The 24,950-nt window shown below is 36.6% G+C and overlaps 11 protein-coding genes across 11 annotated transcripts; 6 read left to right on the top strand and 5 right to left on the bottom strand.

Moving 5' to 3' along the window:
- Window positions 1-1,064: 1,064 nt before the first annotated feature.
- Window positions 1,065-3,257, top strand: DSF2 (Dsf2p; the record flags this gene model as incomplete). Its single annotated transcript, XM_056222520.1, has 1 exon — window positions 1,065-3,257. One exon carries the CDS (start codon window positions 1,065-1,067, stop codon window positions 3,255-3,257), a length of 2,193 nt encoding a protein of 730 aa, XP_056080367.1.
- Window positions 3,258-3,551: 294 nt separating this feature from the next.
- On the bottom strand, window positions 3,552-5,045 carry UGA2 (succinate-semialdehyde dehydrogenase (NAD(P)(+)); the record flags this gene model as incomplete). The annotated part of the gene is made up of 1 exon (XM_056222509.1): window positions 3,552-5,045. The coding sequence occupies one exon, from the start codon at window positions 5,043-5,045 to the stop codon at window positions 3,552-3,554; it is 1,494 nt and encodes a 497-aa protein (XP_056080366.1).
- Window positions 5,046-5,499: 454 nt separating this feature from the next.
- Window positions 5,500-6,138, bottom strand: RCR1 (Rcr1p; the record flags this gene model as incomplete). Its single annotated transcript, XM_056222498.1, has 1 exon — window positions 5,500-6,138. One exon carries the CDS (start codon window positions 6,136-6,138, stop codon window positions 5,500-5,502), a length of 639 nt encoding a protein of 212 aa, XP_056080365.1.
- A 245-nt stretch (window positions 6,139-6,383) lies between these two features.
- Window positions 6,384-7,685, top strand: GPI18 (GPI-anchor transamidase GPI18; the record flags this gene model as incomplete). Its single annotated transcript, XM_056222487.1, has 1 exon — window positions 6,384-7,685. The coding sequence occupies one exon, from the start codon at window positions 6,384-6,386 to the stop codon at window positions 7,683-7,685; it is 1,302 nt and encodes a 433-aa protein (XP_056080364.1).
- A 121-nt stretch (window positions 7,686-7,806) lies between these two features.
- On the bottom strand, window positions 7,807-9,228 carry COQ1 (trans-hexaprenyltranstransferase; the record flags this gene model as incomplete). The annotated part of the gene is made up of 1 exon (XM_056222476.1): window positions 7,807-9,228. The coding sequence occupies one exon, from the start codon at window positions 9,226-9,228 to the stop codon at window positions 7,807-7,809; it is 1,422 nt and encodes a 473-aa protein (XP_056080363.1).
- A 239-nt stretch (window positions 9,229-9,467) lies between these two features.
- Window positions 9,468-10,328, top strand: RER2 (ditrans,polycis-polyprenyl diphosphate synthase; the record flags this gene model as incomplete). The annotated part of the gene is made up of 1 exon (XM_056222463.1): window positions 9,468-10,328. The coding sequence occupies one exon, from the start codon at window positions 9,468-9,470 to the stop codon at window positions 10,326-10,328; it is 861 nt and encodes a 286-aa protein (XP_056080362.1).
- A 429-nt stretch (window positions 10,329-10,757) lies between these two features.
- On the top strand, window positions 10,758-13,100 carry NTH2 (alpha,alpha-trehalase NTH2; the record flags this gene model as incomplete). The annotated part of the gene is made up of 1 exon (XM_056222452.1): window positions 10,758-13,100. One exon carries the CDS (start codon window positions 10,758-10,760, stop codon window positions 13,098-13,100), a length of 2,343 nt encoding a protein of 780 aa, XP_056080361.1.
- Window positions 13,101-15,109: 2,009 nt separating this feature from the next.
- On the top strand, window positions 15,110-15,424 carry ECM15 (Ecm15p; the record flags this gene model as incomplete). Its single annotated transcript, XM_056222441.1, has 1 exon — window positions 15,110-15,424. The coding sequence occupies one exon, from the start codon at window positions 15,110-15,112 to the stop codon at window positions 15,422-15,424; it is 315 nt and encodes a 104-aa protein (XP_056080360.1).
- Window positions 15,425-15,675: 251 nt separating this feature from the next.
- On the bottom strand, window positions 15,676-16,071 carry HTB2 (histone H2B; the record flags this gene model as incomplete). The annotated part of the gene is made up of 1 exon (XM_056222430.1): window positions 15,676-16,071. One exon carries the CDS (start codon window positions 16,069-16,071, stop codon window positions 15,676-15,678), a length of 396 nt encoding a protein of 131 aa, XP_056080359.1.
- A 716-nt stretch (window positions 16,072-16,787) lies between these two features.
- On the top strand, window positions 16,788-17,186 carry HTA2 (histone H2A; the record flags this gene model as incomplete). Its single annotated transcript, XM_056222419.1, has 1 exon — window positions 16,788-17,186. One exon carries the CDS (start codon window positions 16,788-16,790, stop codon window positions 17,184-17,186), a length of 399 nt encoding a protein of 132 aa, XP_056080358.1.
- Window positions 17,187-17,447: 261 nt separating this feature from the next.
- Window positions 17,448-24,929, bottom strand: UTP20 (Utp20p; the record flags this gene model as incomplete). The annotated part of the gene is made up of 1 exon (XM_056222408.1): window positions 17,448-24,929. One exon carries the CDS (start codon window positions 24,927-24,929, stop codon window positions 17,448-17,450), a length of 7,482 nt encoding a protein of 2,493 aa, XP_056080357.1.
- Window positions 24,930-24,950: the final 21 nt, after the last annotated feature.

Below are 24,950 nucleotides of genomic sequence, written 5' to 3'. Positions count from 1 at the left end.
GTTATTGACTATGGCCGAATCCACAATGAAGTCAAGCCAACAGCACTTCGAAAGACGATTCTTTCCGATTGAGTAATAATATTCTACAGATAATGCCTCTATAATGAAACTTGAAGATTCAGTTGTCTTAAAAAGTCAATGAAGAACCTTTTAAAAATGGTGCTATTATACTTTCACGATGCAACAAGAGAAATACAGATTATTGATATCAAGTCGTGCTGGAGCAATGAATAGCCATATTCGCTACGGAAAGGAGATCTTGTATAACTAGAAGTATGTGATCAACTGACATCTTAAATTTCTTTTTCTAGGAAATCATATTCAGAGAAATCATATTCAGAGAACTCAAAACAGCCGAAGATTCCAAGCCTTTTATTTATTCAAGGAAGGCATAAAACGTCGGATCGACTCTTACAATTCGTTAATTTGCTTTGTAAAGAAATATAGATGCGGCAAATGGCGAATGACATAGCCGTAATGTTTTTAGACGGTTCGGTCCACCTAATAGCAATCATATCCTATTTCGAAAAAATCCATTCTGGTACAGCTATAGTTCAATATAAGTAACAGTTTAAAACGCCATTACAAGCTAGCGCTACTGTAACGTACCGTAAACCTATAAGTAACACCTGGAAAAGTTAACGCGTCTCATATAGTGCGTGAACGCAACACCACATCGCTGCACTTAGAAGGCTCCGTAGACACCCGCTGTCACTTCCTTGAGCCCCACCATGCCTTTACGCAGTCTGCGCAAGTTTCTCCGCGTTGAACCGACTATCACAGAATTTTGCGGACAAAGAGGAGCAGCAACAGTGCAACCGTTGCTGAATTTGATTATCAAATCACCTTATCTGACATCGTGCTTCTAAGAGCCTTCTATTGTATTACATACAAACATCAAAAAAGATTCCTTCTTAAGTGACTTTTCTTCTGCTGCCGTTGATCTCTGCGACTAGCACATTCTCTGGCTCAATGCTAAATATAGGTGAAAGTCAGAGCAGTCTCGAGAAAAAAACAGAAAATTTAAGAAAAACAAACGGACTTTTACGTCACACGAAAAAGTAATGAACCAGAATATAAAGAACACGTCGTGGACGGATCGAATCAGAAGCAAGGATCAGGAACGAAAAACCGATAGCACAGAGGTTTCACAAAGCTTACCACTTAATAATAGCTTTGAGTCATCAATGGATTCACAATTTAGCTATGCTCATTCAAACAAAAGTAGCATTTCATTTGAATCTATTCAAACTACAGAGAGACTTCTGGATAAATTAGATCTTAGTTTGGAAGATGAACTCATTCTGCAAGAAGCCTTGCTAGAAGAAGAAAACGCCTTGAGAAATTCACAGCTGTCACAGGCAAATGGTCCGACCCTATGTATGCCTGCGTCAGAATTCCCATCGTTAAGGTATAGATCAAATCCCTCGCCAACGTATATACAAGCCAGAGATCGTTCTCTTATAATAGACAGCTTAAAAGAAAAGGATTCCAGTTTGAGAGGCAAGTTCTCTTCCTGCAAAGTCGAAAGACATATGCCTAAGAAATCAAGATACTCTTATATTGTCGAGGAAGATTATGACTCTGAAACTTTTAATATCTCGAATCCTCAGATAAAGAGAAATGAGAGAGACTATAAATATCCAAATTATGATAGCAACACTAGAGGTACGAACACTCCAAATTCTTTTAACTTCGAAAATTATAGAATTGAAAATACCAGACTACATCATTTATACCCAATGCTCTTATCAAGCGATAACGACAATAAGAATATTAAAAAAATTAATAGTAATAATATCAATAATTCCATGAAAAACGACTGGAAATTTGAGAAGCAAGGCAGCCCTAATGAGTTCGTTCCTGCTCAGAGGAGCACTTGTCTTCATCGGAATGGAAGTTCGACAAGTACCAATACCTCCTTTTCTGAAGTTGGACAGCTATCGAAACCGAAAACTCAATCTTCTTTTGAAAGTGAATCTTCGTCATTTGCTAAACTTAAATCAACAAAGAGTGATACAACACCCGTTAAGTCGTCTCCAAAGCGGTCTAGTTCATCTACTTCAACACTAACGAAGCCAAATACTATGACAAGTGACATTTCAGTGCCTCCAACACCGCCATATAAAACTCATAAAAAAAAATCGTCACTAAGTTCTTTGAAAAAACTGTTCAAATCTCCTAGGGCAAGGGCAAAGAATAAAAAAGATCTTGAGTCCGAGGGATCAAGCCCGATACACTCTGCCACTAATCTATTGGATTTTTCCGGTGAAAATACCCAAGTTCAGCCAATTTCAAATACTGTTAATAATTATAGCCCCCATTTGGCGAAGTATATTTTCCCTCCAAACCCAACTTTCCATTTTAGAACATTATCATCACCTCAATCAGCAACTGAAAAGAAAACGAACAGTAAAGTACGTCCAAATAGGACTCATTTGAGAACTTTTTCAGATTTCCATACAATGGAAAAAGATTTAAGAACAGAGGAGCTAAGTGCTCTCACAGGACAATCAAATAAACCCAATTGCCCAAAAGTTATAAGAAGAACACTATCCCTGGACAGTATGGTACCTAATGATCAGGCTCACTATACAGATACTCTTAACCACAGGAAACAAGAATCGAACACAACAAAAAAGTCCGGAAAGCTTAAATTTCATCAAGAACCTTACGATAATGATGAATCTTTACACATCGGACAAGCAATTACCATGCGTCATCAAGGTAAACTTGAAGAATCTGCACAACGACTGAAGAGAGCCTGTGCGCGTGGTAATAAAACTGCATTTCTATTATACGGGTTAGCTCTGCGACATGGTTGCGGAGTCGACAAGAATCTTAAATTATCACTAGGGTATTTGATGGCTGCCACTGACATCAAATCATTTGCCGCTGAAGTTCTTGATTTGGATATAAACCCGCTGAATTTCATTTCTATAGATGATATTCCGGATATAGCGCCTGAACCAACTGCGCCTGCCTTATATGAATGTGGTATGGCATATTTAAAGGGTCTTGGAACAGATCATCCTGACGAGATAAAAGGTTTGAAATTTTTAGAAAAAGCCGCCTTATTAGGCCATGTAGACTCCATGTGCTTAAGTGGGACAATTTGGTCCAAAACTTCAAATATTAAGAAAAAGGATCTAGCGAGAGCTGCTGCATGGTTTAGAATAGCTGATAAAAAAGGTGCAAATTTACTAGGCTCAGATTGGATTTACAAGGAAAAGTATATGAAGCGAGGTCCAAAATAAAGGTGAAGAATGCTGTTCAAAACAAAACTCATGAATCATTGAGAAAGGAAAGGTTTTAATTTTTCATACCAGATACACCCAATGACACACACACGTGGTTCTTTATACATACTCTCACTACTCAACGGTTAAAATCCAAAAGAGTTCATAAATTCATTAAATATTTTTCTTTCACAAACTTTTAGTAATTCTTAACTTCTATGTATGAAAAGTGTGTACATATGGAAAATGTATATATACTCACTTTGAAATCACTGTTCTATTCTAAGTATCGTCCGTTATGAAGCTATTGCTTTAAATGCTATTTGGCAAATTACCAATCGTGATAGTCTTCAAAACAGTGTAATCTTCAATACCATATAGTGAACCTTCTCTTCCAAATCCTGATTCCTTGACACCACCGAATGGTATAGAACAATCCGAGAAAACACCAGTATTACAGGAAACCATACCAGTCTCCAATGCTTCAGATACAGTATACAAAGTGTCAACATTCTTGGAGAAAACGTATGCAGCTAAACCAAACTCAGTGTCATTTGCATACCCAACAACTTCCTCCATAGTGTCAAATGAAAAAATTGGACATAATGGACCAAAAGTTTCCTCCTTAGAGACAATAGCTGTTGATGGAACGTGTGACAATATAACAGGAGCATAGAAGTTGGGCCCCAACTCAGGTAAACGCCCTCCTTCGAGTACAACTTTTGCTCCTTTGTCAATGGCGTCTTTTTTATGTCTTTCAACTTTCTCAATAGCATCGGAGTTAATAACGCAACCATGGGTGGTCTTAGGATCTAAACCATGTCCAATTACGAATTTTTTCACACTCTCAGCCAATAATTTGGCAAACTTATCAATTATAGACGAGTGAACGTAAAGTCTATTTGCACACACACAGGTTTGGCCCAGTCCCCTAAATTTACAAGCCATGGCTTGTTCCAAGGCTTGATCTAAATTGGCATCTTCAAAAACAATAAATGGGGCGTTACCACCCAGTTCGAAAGATAGTTTCTTCAAAGTAGACGAAGACTGCTTCATCAAAATCTTTCCAACATTTGTAGAACCAGTGAAGGTAATCTTTTTGACTTTTGGCGATTCACATAATGTCTTACCAAGTTTTGGTGTGTTTGCATGTGAAAGAATAACATTAAATGAACCCTTTGGGAAGCCAGCCTTTTCAGCCAAATAAGCCATTGCCAAAGCAGACAATGGCGTTTGAGAGTCTGGTTTAATTACTACTGTACAGCCTACAGCCAAGGCAGCAGCAGCCTTCCTAGTAATCATTGCACTTGGGAAATTCCAAGGACAAACAATACCACATACACCCACAGGTTGTCTCACTGTAAAAACTCTGTTGCTGGGGTTCAAAGGTTGAATAGTAGCACCATATAAACGAGGTGCTTCCTCGGCGTACCACTCAAAATACGAGGCTGCATATTTGATTTCTCCTTTGGCTTCTCCTAAGGCTTTACCATTTTCTAAAGTAATGATCGTTGCCAAATCGTCCAAATTTTCAAGCATTAGATCATACATGTTTCTGAGCCACTTGGACCTTTCTCTTGGTGTTGTATTTTTGTAAGTCTTGAAAGTTGCGTAGGCAACATCAATCGCTTCTTCAACCACAGAGACTGGTTGTTCAGGGACTTTTGCTATAATTTCACCAGATGCAGGGTCTACAACCTCAAAAAATTCATCAGTACCCTTAATCCATTCGCCATTAATATAACCAGATTCTCTAAATAAATTGGGATCGTTCAATGTTGGTTTAGAATACTTACTCAAACTCATGCTATATAATAAATTGAAAATATTGCTCTTAATGTAGCGGCTTTGCTTACTCAACTGGCCCAATGGAAAGAACAATGGCAATACCGTAGAAAAATGTCTACTGATTTCCTTGACCCGTATTTATATCCTGTTTCCGCTATATCATTGATGATGATGTGATGTGATATATTATCTTTGTCTCCCTTAATTCATTGGCCGTCTTCATGAATCCCGCGCGCATTTTCCCTTTATCATCACGCCGTGCGATGGGTTAGAAGATGTATTTACTATTGAAAGAATAATGTTGAGATTAGATAGTGTACTGAATATATACTATAAAACTTCAATGACCGTAAGCTTGAAGTAGATTAGAAATTAAAATAAAAATTATAGAGATTAGCTATTAGAAAATTACTTGTTGTAAAATATTGTGACTCAGTTATGATTGGAATTACAGGTAGAAACACTCAGGTCATTACTTTGTATTTACTTTTGCCCTGCCCGGAGGGGTAAGTTCCTGCGTTACATTTCCGCCTGGAAAGCTCTCCAATTGCTCTACGGTGTCACCTACAACCGGAGCTCGCCCATTATTTGGTCTTGTCAAATCGTACTCCATCTCTGAAGAGGCAGTTCGATGAACCACAGCAGCGGGAGGTCTTTGTAAAGAATTAGCAGATTCTGATGAACATTCTTGTACCAATGGGGGAGGTGCCACACACGCGGCCTTGTCATTAGGATGAAATTCGCCCCTCTCATCATAGTAACCAAGATCATGTTCGTTTGCTCTTTCTGTATATTCCGGAACATAGTCATCTGTTCTCTGCTGTACAGTCCCAGTGTATTGTTGCTGAGACTGCCTGTATGAAGGTGGAGTTAACCACGCAGTACCTCTTATAGGAGCACGCCCCATCCTTCGTCTTCTCCTATTAGCCAAAAAAGTGAAAAACAGTATAAACACTATCGCAGCAATGAATAATACAAACAAGATCCATCGTCCCGACTCCCAAGAAGATCCACTGTAAGAATAGTAGCTACCCACAAACTTGCTAACATGATTGCCATATATCCTTATATCTTCGTTCGCTGTCTCATTTTCGTATGAAATAAGTCCCATATCTCGTTTTTGATGTAACTTATTCTTATATTTAATCAGAGTAATCAATGTGCTATTGTAAGTGCCTTTTCTGCACGAGCCTTCTGTCAGTCTTTTATATACCCAAAATAGAAAATCCCTTTTGGATCAAACTTTCTTTTTTTTCAAGGCTTAGTTAAAAGTAAAGTAAGCCTCACCATCTGAAAAAAAACACATAAAACAGAGAGGCTCCAAGCAGAGGAGGCAGAATAGAGCTAAAACATAAGATGCTTGCGGGATTAACACTTTATTTCGTACTATTCCGTTCAATACAGTACCTGCTGGTGTTTTTGACTCCAATTAGGCAGTTCGATACATCAACATTACTTTTATTGAATGAACTTTGTTCTTCTCCTTCTGAGATCAACAATTACTGGAACAAATATTTCTGGAATAAGCTGCTATCATGGGATACTGTCTTCTTTATAAAAAACATGACTTCCGAAAATGGTAAGCCCCAATTTGAACATGAATATGCGTTTTCTCAACTGTGGCCTTCCCTCGTAAGATTTTTTGTCAAGAACAATAACAAAAACGTCTACCATGTGTTGAAAGTTGCAGTCGCAATCGAAAACGTTCTGTTTTACTTATCTGGTGTTGTTTTATATTTTTTAACCAAGAAAATGTTCAGTCAGAATATAAAGCAATCACAATTTTCCAGAAGTATAGCTAGAAAGACATCTCTGTTATTCTTCTTAACTAGCGCTGCTGGATTTTTAACAAGCATATATTCTGAACCGCTATCATTTTTCTTGACTTTTGTTGGAATTTGGAGCCGTGAATGCTCCATTTCTATACCTGTATTAGGTAGATTCGATATTCCATGGAGATATTGGTTTTCTTATTCTTTTATCAGTATGACTTGCTTCACTTTAGCATCCCTGAATCGTTCGAACTGTGTTCTACTTGGGATTTATTTTGTGTTTGATCTTATTGAACTAATAAAGAACCGGAAATTAGTAAAAGCAATTTGTTTTCCCTTATTATCAGGATCTTTAATGCTTTCCGCTCTACTATATCAGCAATATTACCTGCCATATAAGACATTCTGCCCCCAAAGAGGTGAATGGTGTAAATCTGAATTGTTACCAAACTTTTTTGTTACCAAAACTTCTCTGTATTCCTATGTTCAGGGTCATTATTGGGGAGTTGGATTCATGAAATACTGGACACTAAATAATATTCCAAATTTTTTGCTTGCTGTACCAAACATTATTATCCTAATTTATTCCTCCGTATATTTTAGCGAGATTTACCCCTTCCATAATTTGAAGGCTCTCGTATGGATTGCCAGAGCATTAATCGTCATAGTATGTTTCTTTGCCCACGTTCAAATTCTAAATCGTATAGCCTCCTTTTTACCACTACATCTTTGGTATTTGGCTGATAGATTGGTCAAAACATCAGATCAAAAAAAAATGGAGAATCCGAAGGGTGATGACAGAATAGTCAAGTTTTACATATACTGGTTGGTATTTTGGATACCCTTACAAACTGTCCTGTTTGCTGCATTTTTGCCACCTGCCTGACTCGCAAATTTTGTGAACCTTTTTCTTTCTTTAAAGAATTAGAAACTATTTACATATAGAATTATATAATAATCTGATACTATGATCTTTGCCTTTTTAGTTTTCCTATGCCTTTCGAACTTTACTTTCTTCTTGTCAATATACTATTAGTTAAGAATTCTAGGGCAGACCGGGCATCAGAATCAGGAAGAGAATCTCGTAGATTCTGTAAGGCCTTGTCTCTATATTCCTCTGCCAGTGCCTTCGTCTTCGCTATACCATTATGCAGCCTAACAGAAGCAATAGTTTTCTCAACGTCGCCACTTTCTGAAAAATTGCGTGAAATTAATGGGCCCAAGGATGGATCTTCTTTCCATGCAAATAAAACTGGTGCTGTAGCAATACCTAGTTTTAGATCTGCACCTGACGGCTTCCCTAAATCCTTTCCAGATACAGTAAAATCAAGCATATCATCTACGAGCTGAAAACATATACCAAGGTTTCTACCGAAATCATAGCATTCGTCAATAACAGCAGGCGATGCTCCAGATAGAATAGCAGCACATCTGCAAGATTTTGATATTAAAGCAGCCGTCTTTAGGTATGTCTTGTGTATGTAATATTCAAATGCAGTTTCTATCAGTTGATCATGAGATAATTGCAGCCCTTGTTGGCGACTAGGAACACGGAATTCATGCTCTTTAACTTCAAGATTTTTGGAGGGAATTGGAAGTGGTTTGTGACCATTTTCAATTGTTTCTATGTCCGCATCAGTGGAGGTATTTTTCAACTGCATGAACTCACCTTCAACAAGGTTTGCAATACTATTAGACATCAGTTCCACAACTTCAGGGTTATGTAATCTTGAAATTGATACTGTTGCTCTTCCTAAAAGAAAGTCACCAGCTAGAACTGCCATTTTGTTGGTGAAAGCAGCATTACCGCTTAGTCTTCCTCTTCTTGTATCAGAATGATCAATAACGTCGTCATGAAGTAAAGACGCAGTGTGGATCATCTCTACAATCTCTGCTAATCTTCTCTGTTTGGGTAAAATACCTCTTTTTCTGTCAAAATTTTCCTCTGGCAAGGGCTCCGGACCCTTTGTCAAGGGATTTAGTGGTTTAATACCGTGAAGGATATGAAGAGGGGAGATGCTATTTGAAGGACGCTGAAATAGTTGGTTTTGACTCGGTTTGGAGTAAATGGGGTCCTCAGGAACATCTGAGGTGTCAATTTTAAAGTGATTTCTTTCTGTTAAAGGAATTTCAGAAAGTGCTCTCGAGAGCAACAACACTAACAGAGGACGTACTTTTTTGCCTTCTGTTTCAAAATAGTAGCTCGTAACTTTGTTGAGCACTGGGTGGCCTGAGCCAATCAAAGCAACTATATTTTTGGCTAGTGTGTTCATCTCCTTCGAGACTAATGATATGGGGTTATTCCAAAGAATCTTGGGAGTTACCAACTTACTGGCGGCGTTTAAAGCAACTGCAAACGAGGACTTAAGGCGGCATCTTCGAGGAGAAAGCAATCTAATATAATGAGTAACCCCAGACCTTTGATACATCGTCCTATTGTACTCAATTCGTGCTAATTGGTTCTCTTCTTGTATGGTAAAAGGTCTATACAGATTATAATGTATCTTACTTTAATCTTCTAATCCCTTAAACCTGTTACCCTCGCTCGGGCATTTCCCGAAGATGCCAACAAATACTATAGAATGAAGAAAAAAAATTTTCCTAATAATGACAGTTTTCAATAGAACCAAAACAGCATATATAGGGTAGACAGAGATAGAAAGAAGGTATGGAAACGGATAGTGGTATACCGGGTCATTCATTTGTTTTAAAGTGGACAAAAAACATCTTTTCGCGTACATTGCGTGTGTCCAATTGCGTGCCTAAACATGTTGGGTTCATTATGGATGGAAACAGGAGATTTGCCAGAAAGAAAGAAATGGACGTAAAAGAGGGTCATGAGGCAGGATTTGTTAGTATGAGTAGAATCTTAGAACTTTGTTATGAAGCAGGGGTTGATACAGCTACAGTGTTCGCTTTTTCGATCGAAAATTTCAAGAGAAGTTCACGTGAAGTTGAATCATTGATGACTTTAGCGCGTGAAAGGATACGACAAATCACAGAACGTGGAGAATTGGCTTGTAAATACGGGGTACGCATTAAAATCATTGGAGATCTTTCTTTATTGGATAAGTCTCTCTTGGAAGATGTTCGAGTGGCTGTAGAAACTACAAAGAATAATAAAAGAGCCACGTTAAATATTTGCTTCCCATATACAGGCAGGGAAGAAATCTTACATGCTATGAAAGAAACAATAGTTCAACATAAGGAAGGTGCCATTATAGATGAAAGTGCATTGGAATCGCATCTTTATACGGCCGGGGTTCCACCTTTAGATTTGTTGATTAGGACAAGTGGTGTTTCTAGATTGAGTGATTTTTTGATATGGCAGGCATCGAATAAGGGCGTTCGCATTGAATTGCTTGATTGTTTGTGGCCAGAATTTGGACCTATACGGATGGTGTGGATCTTGTTAAAATTTTCGTTTCACAAATCCTTTTTAAATAAAGAGTACCGATTAGAGGAAGGTGATTATGACGAGGAAACCTGTGGAGATCCCATCGACTTAAAAGAAAAGAAGTTGAATTGAGAAAGCCTGCATTTTTTCCTACCACATGGCATAAATATTTATAGAGTAATGAGCAAGATAAGTAGATTGGCAAAAGATCAATCAATAATAGTAATAAGTAACTGAATAGAAATTCACGCATCTTTATAGAGTTTAACGCAAATCTCCGCGCGGGGTAATTTGAAGTTCAGTTTTTCCGAGCGGCGTGTCAGTTCCACTAAATTATATAAAGCGGATAGGATTTACAATTACCTCCCAGGGAAGTAATTCTTTGAGTAATATGTACTACATGCATTCTCGTGCTTGTGGGAGTTGTTTCGATTGAAAATCGATACTCTATATTTCTCAATTTTTTATTTATAGTTTTATAATCTTCCTTTTCAGGTATCATTTGACGCAGGCGTGAGTTTATACTTAGTATATTAAGGGGACCTGCATATAACTCGAATAATGGTAGATTTTTTAGCAAAAGTAACGGAAATAAATCCTCAATCCGATGGTAATAATAGTGAAGGTAACATAAAGCCGCTTTCAAGTGGTTCAGAACAGCGAGCATTGAAAGAGGAGGGACAACAAGGCGGCAGAAGACATCACCGGCGGTTGTCCTCTATGCATGAGTATTTTGACCCGTTCTCCAATGCAGATATTTATTATGGACCAATAACAGACCCGAGAAAACAGTCAAAAATCCATAGACTTAATAGAACCAGAACTATGAGTGTTTTCAATAAAGTTTCTGACTTCAAAAATGGCATGAAGGACTATACATTGAAAAGGAGGGGTTCTGAAGACGACAGTTTCCTCAGTAGCCAAGGGAATCGTAGATTCTATATCGATAATGTAGACCTCGCGTTAGATGAGCTACTGGCCAGTGAAGACACGGACAAAAACCACCAAATTACTATAGAAGATACTGGTCCCAAAGTTATTAAAGTCGGAACGGCAAATTCCAACGGCTTCAAGCATGTAAATGTTAGAGGAACATATATGCTTTCCAACCTGTTGCAAGAACTGACCATTGCAAAAAGTTTCGGAAGACATCAAATATTTCTGGATGAGGCACGTATAAATGAAAATCCAGTCGATAGATTATCAAGATTGATATCCACTCAATTTTGGAAGAATTTAACTAGAAGAGTTGATCTTTATAATATTGCAGAAATTGCTAGGGACTCAAAAATAGATACGCCAGGTGCTAAAAATCCAAGAATTTATGTTCCATATAACTGCCCAGATCAGTATGAATTTTATATTCAGGCATCTCAAATGAACCCATCCTTGAAACTGGAAGTTGAATACCTACCAAAAGACATTACCGCAGAATACGTTAAATCTTTAAATGACACACCAGGATTATTAGCGTTAGCTATGGAAGAGCACGTGAACCCATCTACTGGTGAAAGGTCTCTAGTTGGTTATCCTTATGCGGTACCTGGCGGTAGGTTCAATGAATTGTATGGCTGGGATTCATACTTGATGGCGCTGGGACTCATAGAAAGTAATAAGGTTGACGTTGCGAGAGGTATGGTGGAGCATTTTATATTTGAAATTGACCATTATAGTAAGATTTTGAATGCAAACAGAAGTTATTATCTTTGCAGGTCTCAACCTCCTTTCCTAACTGATATGGCTCTGCTCGTGTTTGAAAAGATAGGAGGTGAAAACAATCCAAACGCCATACAGTTTCTTAAACGAGCATTCAGAGCTGCTATTAAAGAATATAAAGAAGTATGGACTTCTGGTCCCAGGCTGGATCCTATCACGGGGCTTTCTCGTTACCATCCCGATGGTATTGGTATCCCTCCAGAAACTGAACCCGATCACTTCGATACTATATTACTACCGTATGCTGAGAAGTACAATGTTTCTCTGGAAAAGCTTAGACACCTTTATAACGAAGGTATAATTAAAGAGCCTAAACTTGACGCATTTTTCCTGCATGACCGTGCTGTGAGAGAGTCAGGACATGACACAACATATAGGTTTGAAGGTGTATGTGCTTATTTAGCAACAGTTGATTTGAACTCTTTGCTTTATAAATATGAAGTCGATATCGCTAACGTTATTGAAGAATATTTCGGTGATGAATTTAAAGATGAGAACGATGGGACGGTAACCAATTCTGAGCATTGGAAGCAGTTAGCTGAAACAAGAAAGGAAAAGGTTAACGAGTATATGTGGGACGAAGAATCAGGCTTTTTCTTCGATTATAATACCAAACTAAAATGTAGAACGTCATATGAGTCTGCAACGACCTTTTGGTGTCTATGGGCCGGTCTTGCTACTGAAGAGCAAGCAAAAATTACAGTAAAGAAAGTTCTTCCTCAGTTAGAAATGCTTGGTGGATTGGTTGCGTGCACAGAGAAATCAAGAGGCCCCATATCTATTGACAGACCGATCAGGCAATGGGACTATCCTTTTGGCTGGGCACCTCATCAAATATTAGCTTGGAAAGGCTTATCTGCATATGGTTATCAACAAGTGGCTACAAGGTTAGCTTATAGGTGGCTATACATGATTACAAAATCATTTGTTGACTATAACGGAATGGTAGTAGAAAAATATGATGTAACAAGAGGAACTGATCCGCATCGCGTTGATGCAGAATATGGCAACCAAGGTGCCGATTTCAAGGGCGTTGCTACAGAAGGTTTTGGCTGGGTTAACACAAGTTATTTGCTCGGATTGAAGTACATGAACAATCATGCAAGAAGAGCTCTCGCTGCTTGTAGTCCGCCACTTCCATTTTTCAATAGTTTAAAACCATCCGAGAGAAAATTATACTACCTTTAATATGATGATATATGTAGTTACATATCTATTATATCTTTCCTTTCATCATTAAGTTATAAAATTAGGTTGACAATATTTGAGACAATTTGCAGTTAAGAAAATAGATTTAATAATAAGACACTGTAAAGTAATAGGGAAAGAAGCCTTGTAATTGTTGACTATTGGAGAGGAGTATTTCAGATTTCATCCCAATTAGGGCTTTTTTTCTTAGGTATACAAACTCGAGGTATCAATTGTTGTTACTAGTATTCTCTCTATTTTTTGAAGGTTTGAACGGAGTTCTTTAGTTCAGACGCCTTGATAGTTTCATAAGAATGGAGCATATTGTTATAGTGAGACCTCGAACTGAGAAATTTACCATTTTCAGGTGATAAAATGGATATATCAATTTTGCTCAGGACTGTTAAATAGAAAGAGCGATAGAGAACACCCTGAATATTTCGGATTTTCCATTTCTCGAAATGCTCTTCACCGAAAACACTATTACAACCTCGTTACTAAATAAAAAGAAAATGTCAGAGAGTGCGCTCAAAATATTTGTCCAGTATTTCATTACCCGCACAATATCTATTCTAAATTTTCTATCTACTAGAAACTAAAACAAAATTTTAGTTCGGAGCTCAAAAACATATTTTTTAACACTTTTCAAAAATAATTAATTTTAATATTTTTTTATAAGCATAGAATTATTTATATAATTTCTTTTAAATTGTCATGTGACTTGTTATGTAGCTACGCTTTATTATATTCATTATTGAAAATATATCATTATGTATTCAAAAAAAGAAAGAATACTAATTGAAATTCATGACACGAAGTAAAACACCTAGTTTTTTCTTGAGCTCATGCTTTACCTACTATTAAGAAAACCATATGATATTGATTATTATACTAGTGTCTTCCAATATTCAAAGATATAGCTAAAATTTGTCGTGTGTAAAATTGGTGGTAGTACTTCCATTATATTTTAAAAGGGTTTAAATTTGCGAATTTCTTGCACTTAACAAACGAGTCATTAACGGATTCTGTTGTATTCAGTAGTTTTTGTATTATCTTAGGAAATGTCACTAAATTTCTCAAATTCTGTACGAATTGTGGACATTCTTTAAAATGAAACCTTTGATTTCTGATTTTTTTCAATTGGATTACTCATCAGTTAAATTTACATAGTTTTTGTTGGAATAAGTGATTACTACTATACATTTATTCGTATAAATTGGAGTAGTTGATGACAAACATTCTTTAACATAATACTAATAATGTTGGGTAAATGAATACAAACATTCTTATGATGATACCAATTAAATTGGAGTACGCAAATTCTAATAATGGAATTTTTTGCATTAGTAAGATAAAGATATGTTACTTGTTCAGAACTCATTGTATAAGAAGATGAGTTATCATAAAAATTTTATCAAACATGTTCCGAGTTGTGTCTGAATCATTGGCTTGAATATAATCAACTAGCGTGTGTTTTATATACCTCTCTTGTATAAATTAAGAAGAAACGTCTTATTCTTAATTATTATAACTTACTAAACAACTAATTATCAACAGTTTGTATCTTTAAAGCTTCTTTTTACGTTTAGTTATATTGGGAATAAAAGTTTTAATTTAAAAAAAAAAATATCCCGCTAATCCAAGTTCTTTAAAAGGAAAAATATAATAAAATATTACTAATTATTGTTGTTTAAGATAAGAAAATACTACACGCACCATTATAGAAGTCCAACGTTCAACTTTATGTCACAAACAATTCTTGAATCCAGTTTTTCTCAACTCATCGTTTATATCGTATGGCTCTTTCACATTCCCTTTTCAATGTAGTTCGGTTCAGTCACACCCACACTCCGTCCTCATAAAAAACAGAATATTATAACAAGGGACTCAATGACATCTTCAAAAGGAAAATAAAGAGTTAAGATCAAGAATTAAGACCAAGCGTTAGGATTTATTGTAACTACTTTTGTGATCACGAGTCTGTAAATCAAATAAACCTAAGTTTGAAAATGCCTAAGATATTTTGTTTAGCTGATGTGTGTATGGTCCCTATTGGGACCGATTCTGCTAGTATATCTGATTTTGTTGCACTGATTCAAAAAAAAATCAGAGAAAGCCCATTGAAGAGTACTTTACACAGCGCTGGTACAACAATTGAGGGACCTTGGGATGAAGTGATGGGTTTGATTGGCGAAATTCATGAATACGGTCATGAAAAAGGGTATGTTAGAGTGCACACTGACATTCGTGTTGGGACTAGAACTGATAAGCATCAAACTGCCCAAGATAAGATTGATATCGTTCTAAAAAAAATAGCTAAATGAAATGCCTGTGTAGTAAACTTTAATAGGATATTTTCTAGAAGAGTTTAACACTTTAGCAATAACTGTTTTTAATTTCTTTACCATTTTTTTTGTTATAAAGTTATATATATACATTTATACAACTCCCTTCGGGAGGTAGATAGACTAGACCCTTCTAATCATACCTGCACAACAGAACCCTTATGTTACAATATATCAAAAATGCCACTAATAAAAATATATGACAAACCTAACAAACCTAAGAAAACAGTTTAGGCTTGGGTAGAGGAAGAGTACTTGGTGACAGCTCTAGTACCTTCTGATACAGCATGCTTAGCCAATTCACCAGGTAAGATTAGTCTAACAGCCGTTTGAATTTCTCTGGCAGAAATGGTGGATTTTTTGTTGTAAGCTGCCAATTTAGAAGCTTCGGTGGCAATTCTTTCAAAGATATCATTAACAAAAGAATTTAAAATAGACATGGACTTTTGAGAAATACCAGTGTCTGGATGAGTTTGTTTCAAAACTTTGTAAATGTAAGAAGAATAGGTTTCTTTTCTAGCCTTAGATCTCTTCTTACCATCGACAGAAGTAGCTGTTTTTTTAGCAGCAGGTTTCTTTTCAGCAGGAGCTTTAGAAGCGGGTTTCTTTTCAGCAGCAGAGGACATTATTTGTAGAGAATGCTGTTGTTGGTTTGTATCTGCACAGATGAAAATAGAATAGACAAGGATAAAAGAGTATTCTAAGTATCAAGAAAAACGAAAAAAGAAATTACTTCAACGCAAATTCGTATATATATAAATATTAATATTTATATTCACATATAAACTGTTAGGAGTTCTGTATTTAAAGGCGGCCTATCCTATAACCTTATATAGGACAACAGACCTTCTATTATTGCATTACGCGTTGTTGTTTGTTGGTTGTACTCGTAAACGCGATTTACCGGAGCACAATGGCGCTCGTGACCATGAGTTTGGGGTGAAATTCTGGGAACAGTGATTTATTAGGCGAAGCGGTGGGCACAGCTCACGCGTAAGGTGTTCCAATTATTTCTCTAAGCGATGCGAATTTTAGAGAACACATGAATCTGGGGCCATAAACGCGACACGCTACTCATTTTCTATTCTGTCTATAGTCTAGTAGCTACAGACTTCAATAAGGCTCTTGAAAGTGGAAGTAATTCTATATAAGGGATGGGAAAGAGTACTTTGTCCTAACTCTTCAAGTGTTTACGACGGTATCTCCTTTAATTTTTTACTTTCCATCTTTGACTAAATATCCCTTTTCTTATAGCTGTGTTTGATATTTAGATATTTTATACATATCTTGTCTTCTTAAATACAAAATTAATCAAGAACAACAAACGCAAATATAATATATAATGTCCGGTGGTAAAGGTGGTAAAGCTGGTTCAGCTGCTAAAGCATCCCAATCTAGATCTGCTAAAGCAGGTTTGACTTTCCCAGTCGGTAGAGTTCACAGGTTATTAAGAAGAGGTAACTATGCTCAAAGAATTGGTTCCGGTGCTCCGGTTTATTTGACTGCTGTCTTAGAATATTTGGCTGCTGAAATATTAGAATTGGCTGGTAACGCCGCTAGAGACAACAAAAAGACGAGAATCATTCCAAGACACTTGCAATTGGCTATCAGAAATGATGATGAATTGAACAAGCTGTTAGGTAACGTCACCATTGCTCAAGGTGGTGTCTTGCCAAACATTCATCAAAACTTGTTGCCAAAGAAATCTGCCAAGACTGCCAAAGCTTCTCAAGAACTGTAAGAACCGAGTTTACAAAAACAAAGCAAATCAAACATTCTTGTCACGTGGGGGTTTAAAGTAGGTCATATGAGGAAGACTGGTGTCTTTTATCTAGCGGTTTTATAAATAGTATCGTTTTATTAGATACAGTGTATAGTATTACTATTAATTAAAAAAAAGTGTTAAACGACCAAGGGCCCTTTAGTAATAGACGGGCTAACATATCTAGTAAAAAATAAGTCTTCAAATCACTACTGTACATGTTATAAAAAAATATCATAGTTAGACTCTTTTCTTCTTGTTGCGTCTCTGATAATAACCGTTTTCATCCTTCTCATGTTTTCTCTTTTCTCTCGATCTTGCATGCTTTCTTAACTTTTTGTCAGCCGAAATTTGTGGAGCGTTAACAGCCAAAATCGCTCTTTTAGATCTTCTTTCCTTTCTTCTTTCTAACACAGTCTGTTTGACAGCAGTATATATTCTAGTAAACTCGGATACTGGTAATTTGTTTTCTAGTACTTTTAAACATTCGTTAGAAAGAGTGCGTAGTTCTTCTTGTTCTTCATCAACTGACTTTGAATAATATGTTTCTAGGTAACCATATAACGGCAGTAGTATCTTTTCACCTTCTGCAATCACTTCAGCTTCATCTAAGACTTGAACTAATAAGGCCAATAGTTGAATGCACGCCTTCTTCGACATAAAAGAATCCATACGATGTTCATCAGATCTAATGATACCGCCAACTCGACTTATCATATAGTCAACCGCAGTAGTATATTTCGGTTCCTCTTCTGTTTTCTTCGACATATCCATGATAAATGGTGTGTTCTCGTCTTTCCATAGGATACCAATATTAACTAATGTTTTTATTGAGACATTGGCAAGATTTTCTGTAATTGAAGGCGCACCTAATTGATGTAGAACTCTTGTTGCAATGGTTTGAACTTCCACGTTGGTCAACGGCACCTCCAGTTTACCCTTGTTGCATATTAGAAGATGAATAAGTTTAGCCGCAGATTGACGGACCCACGAGTGTGGATACAACAGACACGTAATGATCCCATCCCATATGTCTTTGAAGTCATGCTTGTAAATACTTTCTGTAGATTCCATATAAGACGAAAATGTATCCAAAGCTGAGAATACCAGATCCCACTCATGTTTTGATCCTACGGAAGTATCGGTCAAAACGTATCTTATACGCTTAATGGCAAGCTCGTCTAGCTCAATAGTATGTCCAAATCCAATGCTCTTCAAATAAACCTTATAAGTTCTCAACCCAAGATTCAGAAAAGATGCATTATCAGCTTGTTTTAACCAAGCAGCTATATATTTTTCGACAATTTCAAGGTCTTTATTTTCAAGTTTCAGAAGCATTGTTGAAATTAAAACCGAAGCCATCTCACGGCATCTTGGCGCATCGTCATTAAAGGAAACATTGACTAGTGCCAGAAAGAAGGAAGATGATAATCTTGATAGTAAGGCAGGATTTGCTTTTGTAATGATCAAATTGATCAATTCCATTACCGACTGACGGCCGGATTCGGTAGGATACTGCAAATTGTCTACCATGAATTTGAACTGCTTTTCTAAACGGCCCTTACTTTGGTCATATTCCATTAAAAACTGATAATAGACGCTCCTAGACACATCCCTAATTTCTTTTGAATGATTGGTGACCATTATTTCCCTGGTAGTATCCGTAATGTCATAAAGTTCTGGAAGCATGATATGTTTTGAAACAAGTGCTTTCAGGAAATTAAAAGCGAGGCCCTGTCTGCTTGGTTCGTTCAAGTCTGGCAAGATCCTTCCCAGAACATAACTCAAGGCAGTGTCCTTCAACGTGGCATCCGTGTGACGTATGAAGGCAGAAAGGAACTTCAAACCCATTTGACATAATTCACTTGAAGTTGAGGGAGAAACCTTAATAATGTTCAAAACCTTTCTTGCACAGTTTTTGAAGATCTCGCTAGATTCTTCAGAAAATTCCAGCTTGATTAATGTGATCAAAATACGTAACGTACTAATTACCACACCTTCATTTTCAGAAATTAATGAGTCTCTCAAAAATGGAATGAAGGCTTCTAGATGGGACACAGTCAGAAAAGAACGATGTCTGGTTATCACGTTTCTGAGCAAATCTAAGGCAAATTTCTGCAAAGTGCTATTCAAAAGGGAACTATGTGAATTGATAGTGTATGATTTCGATTCCAAATTAACCAAGAAAAAATCTTCTTTTTCGTCCACTTCGGTTCTCACATTCCTCTTAGGTTTTTGAGTATTATTATTTAATTCTGACTCCTGGAAAAGCTGATGGCAAAATTTAAGAATGTCCTCCGATTCAGAATCACTATTATGATTCAGACCCAGCAGATATCGTCTTAATAGCTCATTCAATTTGTTTTGATTCCTCAGATTAATTCTAACCATCAACAAAGCTTTCACAGGAGAAAGCAATGTACCGAACTCTGTCAAGCTAAGGTTTGAAGCGAGAAGTTCACCAGCGTCATAGCTTTTGTTACTCTTAATTTCTTTAACCTTTGTGTGATAGTTCTCTGAATCTTTTTCTTCACCAGCGAAACCAAAAATGTTTTCCATTATGATCCTAACAATCATGCTGGAAGAAGTGTCTAAGTCGGAATGTTTTAATATTCCTTGCATACTCTTCAAGATATAGTGGACAGTGTAGCTTAATACGTGAATTTGAGAACCACGTTTTAAAGTGGCCATCAACTCCTTTATCATAAAAACAAGATAATCAGCACCTAGGATAATACTAATTTTACCGAGAGTCACTCTTACGGCATCTCTTAACTCTTCGGATTTACTTCTTAGAACTTGGCAAATATTCGTTAGGATACTTGGAAGGAAATGGACAACGTCATCATTTGTGAGCCCCAAAACAACATTAACTAGAGCCTCCGCAATAGGCATCCTTTCAATGATAGTTTCGTCATCTCTTGTGCCTAGAATCTTTGAAAGTGTCGGGTACAGTTCCTGCTTAATAAAATTAGTGGGTTCTTCCAAGTTAGAAGGGAATTTGCTCAAAGTAAACTTTGATTCAGTTTCACCTCTTACAGAACGAAAAGTTTCTCTAAGGGAAACTGAGAGTTGAACAATTAGTAGTGTGGCTTGCTTCATTTGATGAGGTTTGTTTTTCAGCATTGAAATATACCTTCTGAAAAGAGCCTTGTATTGGTTCCAACTCATATGTTGTGCCAAATCTCCAATGGTTAGTTGCGTTTCATTCCCAATGTTTCTGTACCTTTCGTCATCTGAAAATACATAATGCTCGATCATTGGTATCAGATAGTGAGATATACTATTATCTTTGAGTTGATGAGCATGTTCACCTAACCTTTTGATAGCTCTTTGGCGACGATGCAGTTGAATATGATTAATATTTGTGAAGAAATCTGCCTCTTCATCACCATTGTAGAGCAAAATGGTCATATCTTCGAAGTCTGTGAAATATTTAGAGTTTTTCACCATATATGACAGCACTGATATATATTCGCTTTGTACTTCTTCTAAAGGATGTCTGAGACCAGCCCTTATACTTGGTAAAAGGATGTCTTTTAGCATAGAAATTGATGGCGTGGCATCAATAGAATTATTCTTCTCGTTAATAAAATCAATAAACTTCATTATCGCATGTGATGCGTTTGTTCTTAGCGCAAGTTCTTCCTTATCGTTAATATAGTGTAAACAGGTAAACAATAGAGGAAGCCACTCCATCTCGCTGTAAGACTTGTAACCATTTTCAATGAGCCCTTTGAAGGAGGATAGAATTCTAGGGAAATCATACTCATGTATACGCAAAGATGAGTATGAATTCAAGTCTGCAACCAATTTAGAAATGTTTTCTAATTCAGGAACTTTTCTACCAAGTTCCACGAAGAGCTCTGTTAAGGAAACTCTGAGATTTCGCTCATCAAATGTTTTAAACAAAGACGATATGGTTGCATAGAGTTCCTTAATATCACTCCAAGAACAATCGTAGTTGAATACTATAAGTTTCAATATCTTTAGGATTTTTTGGGTATCATTTTCTGGCAATCTTTTTATCTTTCCCTTCAATATGGATGTCAGTGAAGAGACCAAATGACTTCTAACATCATTGTCTTGAATAAATCCCAATTCAGTAATACTGACTAACAAGTTCAAAAACGAAGAAATAGAGCTTGAGTCAGAAAGTCGAATATATAACGAGGGAAGTATTTTCAAACAGGATGAGCAGATAAGAGTCACCAAATCTACGTAATGATCATCATTTACTGGTGTTCTGATAATCGAATCCGCTGCTTCAATAATGGGACTAATAACAGCCTCCTTAACGTGTTGGTTTGATATGGTGTCCATCAACGCAGTAGCTGCTGCTAGTTCATCGTAGTACAGAAATGGGTACAAAGAGGGATTATGTGCCCAATAAAGGATAATTCGTAGCAAAGAGGAGGGTTGTTGTAAATTTTCATCTGAAAAGTGCGGGATACGTGGTTTAACTACAACAGTGTAGACACCATCCATAGATGTGGACCAATCAAACGCAGTCCCGACAAATTCAAAGATACTACTGAAACATTTTAGACCTTGCTGCCTCAAATTGCCTGCCATCTTCCTTAAATGAACCTCTTCTGTGCCCTCAGTATCCAGGATATAATATGCCATAGCAATCGAGTAAATTAACGGTTGCAACACTGAGGAAGTATGCAATGGAAAATTTGTTCTCAATACAGACAGAGCTGAATTTACAATGTTGATGAAACCAGTCATACGTCTTATAGTTTTCAAAGTAGCCTTTGAGCCATTTATTTGGTGGTTGTTGTTGAAGAAATAGGTATAGTCCAGTCTTTCACTAGCCAAAGTCAAAAAATCATTAACGTACGCCTCCTTAAAATTTGGTAAAACAGAAATAACAGCTATTTTGCGGCTTCTTTTTTGTCCACTTGTTGGGGGTACTTGTGCTCGACCAAAAAAAATTCTTAAAACATATGGCATAATCACCTTCTCATCGTCATTTTTGATGGCCTGTGACCCATTTTCTGTTAAGAAAGTTGTAATTTCATCCTTGAATAAAGTGTCATCTAATAGATTCCTTAAGTTATCTCTATACTTATTCAGTGTAGAATCCTTATAAGCAAGAAGTGCATCTAACGCCAGTTTCTGAACATCTGTATTACGACTACCCAATAAAACCATCAAATGATCATGCAGTTCCACTGTACTGTGAACATTCTTTATATTTTTGAATTTGCTTAAAGTCTTCAAAAACAAGTTCCTATCAGCTTCCATCCATGAACCAGTAATAACACGCTCATTTTCCAAATCCTCTTCATCTTTATAGGTCTTGAAATCATTGAAAACAAAAGGTGCAATATCGGCAAAGTGTCTTTCTGCAACTTGAGGAATAGATAGCATAACTTTTAAAGCCTGATTTCTAATCAAAACTGGGTAGGTGACGTTCCCCCTTCTTTCTATAGTAGTGCCTATTATGCTCGTATTTTGAGTAGAATACTTTGACCAAACTTGTGAGAACGTATCAATGGTGTCTCTTAACCTCACCACGCCAGAATCCCACAGTATTGTGTCCGTACCATCTTCAAGCAAAGGCTCATAGTAATCCAACTTCTGATTTTCATCAGGGCATCTAATAAACGTTAATACCAATTTCCACACAAGAGCTTCATCTTTTGTGTAGACATTAGGAAGAGTATCAAAAACACCTGTCCAAGCTGGAGAAAATCTAACAGTTAAAAGTCCAAACAGATGCTTGAGAAAAAAAGAAGACGTTAGTTTGTCTGTCTCAGTTTTTCCAAATTCAGCACCAACATTTTTGATTCTGATAGTTAAGTCTCTGGCATTTTGTAATGTAAGAGGTACTTGCTCGATAATCATGCATGAAGAAAGAAGCTCAGGTATTGGTGTACCCTGCAAATGCATCAAGGCCTTCATTAATTCGAAAGTTTCGTAACGAATTTTCCCATCAGGTAACACAAGGTTATCTGTCAAGTCAATGAGAAGCTTTGGATAGTGTGATAATAGTTCTTTTATATCTTCTGAAGGGTGTAGGTTACCCACTAACTTGTTCCATCCGCTTACAAAGCTTAAACTTACTTTGTAGTTTTCGTAATTATCTAAAATAGTCTTTAATAGATCTTGCCCTGAAGCGTAGTCTCCCTTAGAATATACTTTTAAGAGTGTACCAACCGTATCTTTTGTAAAGTTATCTGGAGATGTAAAAGTTAAAAAAATACGTTCAAGCAAAGAGTTAATAATCACTGAATCCTTTAAGTTTGAATATCTGAAAATTATAGCTCGCCAATATATTTCGAAAAGATCGTCCGAATCTTTGATTTCTGATGTGATAAAATAGTCTCTGATAGATAAAAGGAACTCCTCTGGAAAAATGACTTTCGATACTTTCTGTAATTCAGGCTTCTCATCTATCTCTAGAAAGAAAAGTGCAATTTTCTTCCCTTGTGATTCCCAGTTCTCCTTTAAAAATAATTGCAGGAACTTTAAGCCGTTGAATGATAATACCCTTTCATAACTTAACCTTAATGCAAATTGAAAGAATTCAAGGAAATGATCTGCAATATTTGTTAGAGCATAGTTGAAAAGCTTTTGGTGAAATTGAGTCAGAGTTTTCACATCAGTATTACGAATAAACAAGGCAAATAAGAATGCTAGGTTATCTGGTGAAAGAGAAGCACAGTTTTCATTCTGATTCATTATTCTTTCAATCAAACTGATAATACTGTTCCAATCAGGAATTTTCTTACCACTTTCAGAAAAGACAATAGTTGCCAACACTTTCATTATCCTATCGAGGTTGGTACTGTCGAGTAAATTATTGAAGTTCTCAAACACGACGTCATAGACCGGAAGTAAACTTTCGATAGAGGCATATTTACTAATATTCATCCAAATATCTGACAACAATGAAACAGATCTTTCTGGTGATGATTGCGCCAAAGCCTCCTGTAATAGAACACTCATGATAACCTTAGCCTTAGAATGCAACGTTTCTTGCGTAGATGTCATGGATTCAGTGAATAATATCAAAAGACCTTCATAAAGATTGCTTTGCTCATCACCTTCCTCCAATTTTCCAAAGACAGATTCGATAAATTTACTTAAGTTAGAAACGGGAGCCTTTCTCACTAAAAAGGACAGCGCTTCTGCTGAAAACCTTGAAAGATATTCCTTCGAATGAGATAATAGTGGGATTAAAAGGTCACATGTCAGTACCAACTTCTTAACCAAAAATTTCGAAAGATACTTGAAGATATAAGCCAAACAGTTGAAACCCCACTCAAAAACATTAGAGGATTCAAACTCTATGGCAGCATCTAACAGATTTATCAGGGTTCTGATGGCTTTTTCATAAAATTTTAGAAAATCTGGACCTAAATCATGACAGAATTGAGCTAAGAGGTCCAATAGTGGTTGCAGGGAAAACTCATCATGCGCGTTGATAAATGAAACCAAAGAATTAAAAATCTTTTCATCATGGTATAATATTTGGGGCAGGGTTTGAACATCATGCTCGTTTTCTCCTGCAAACTCCGTAAACTTGGCACTTAAATTAATTTCTTTCCACTGATCGAAAGAAGCAAGAAAGTGCGATGACTCAACATAATCATGCACTCTCTTTTCTAGGTTCCTTGCTGGTTCAATTTTCAAATCGTCGATCCTGGCTTTGAAGGAAGAATACCTATATCGTTTAGACGATTTTGTAGTTTGCTTTTGTTTAGCCATATTGTCAATGAAATATGTATA

Source organism: Saccharomyces mikatae, assembly GCF_947241705.1.
Source record: "Saccharomyces mikatae IFO 1815 strain IFO1815 genome assembly, chromosome: 2".
NCBI lineage: Eukaryota > Fungi > Ascomycota > Saccharomycetes > Saccharomycetales > Saccharomycetaceae > Saccharomyces > Saccharomyces mikatae.
This window is presented reverse-complemented; position numbering and strand designations above follow the sequence as displayed.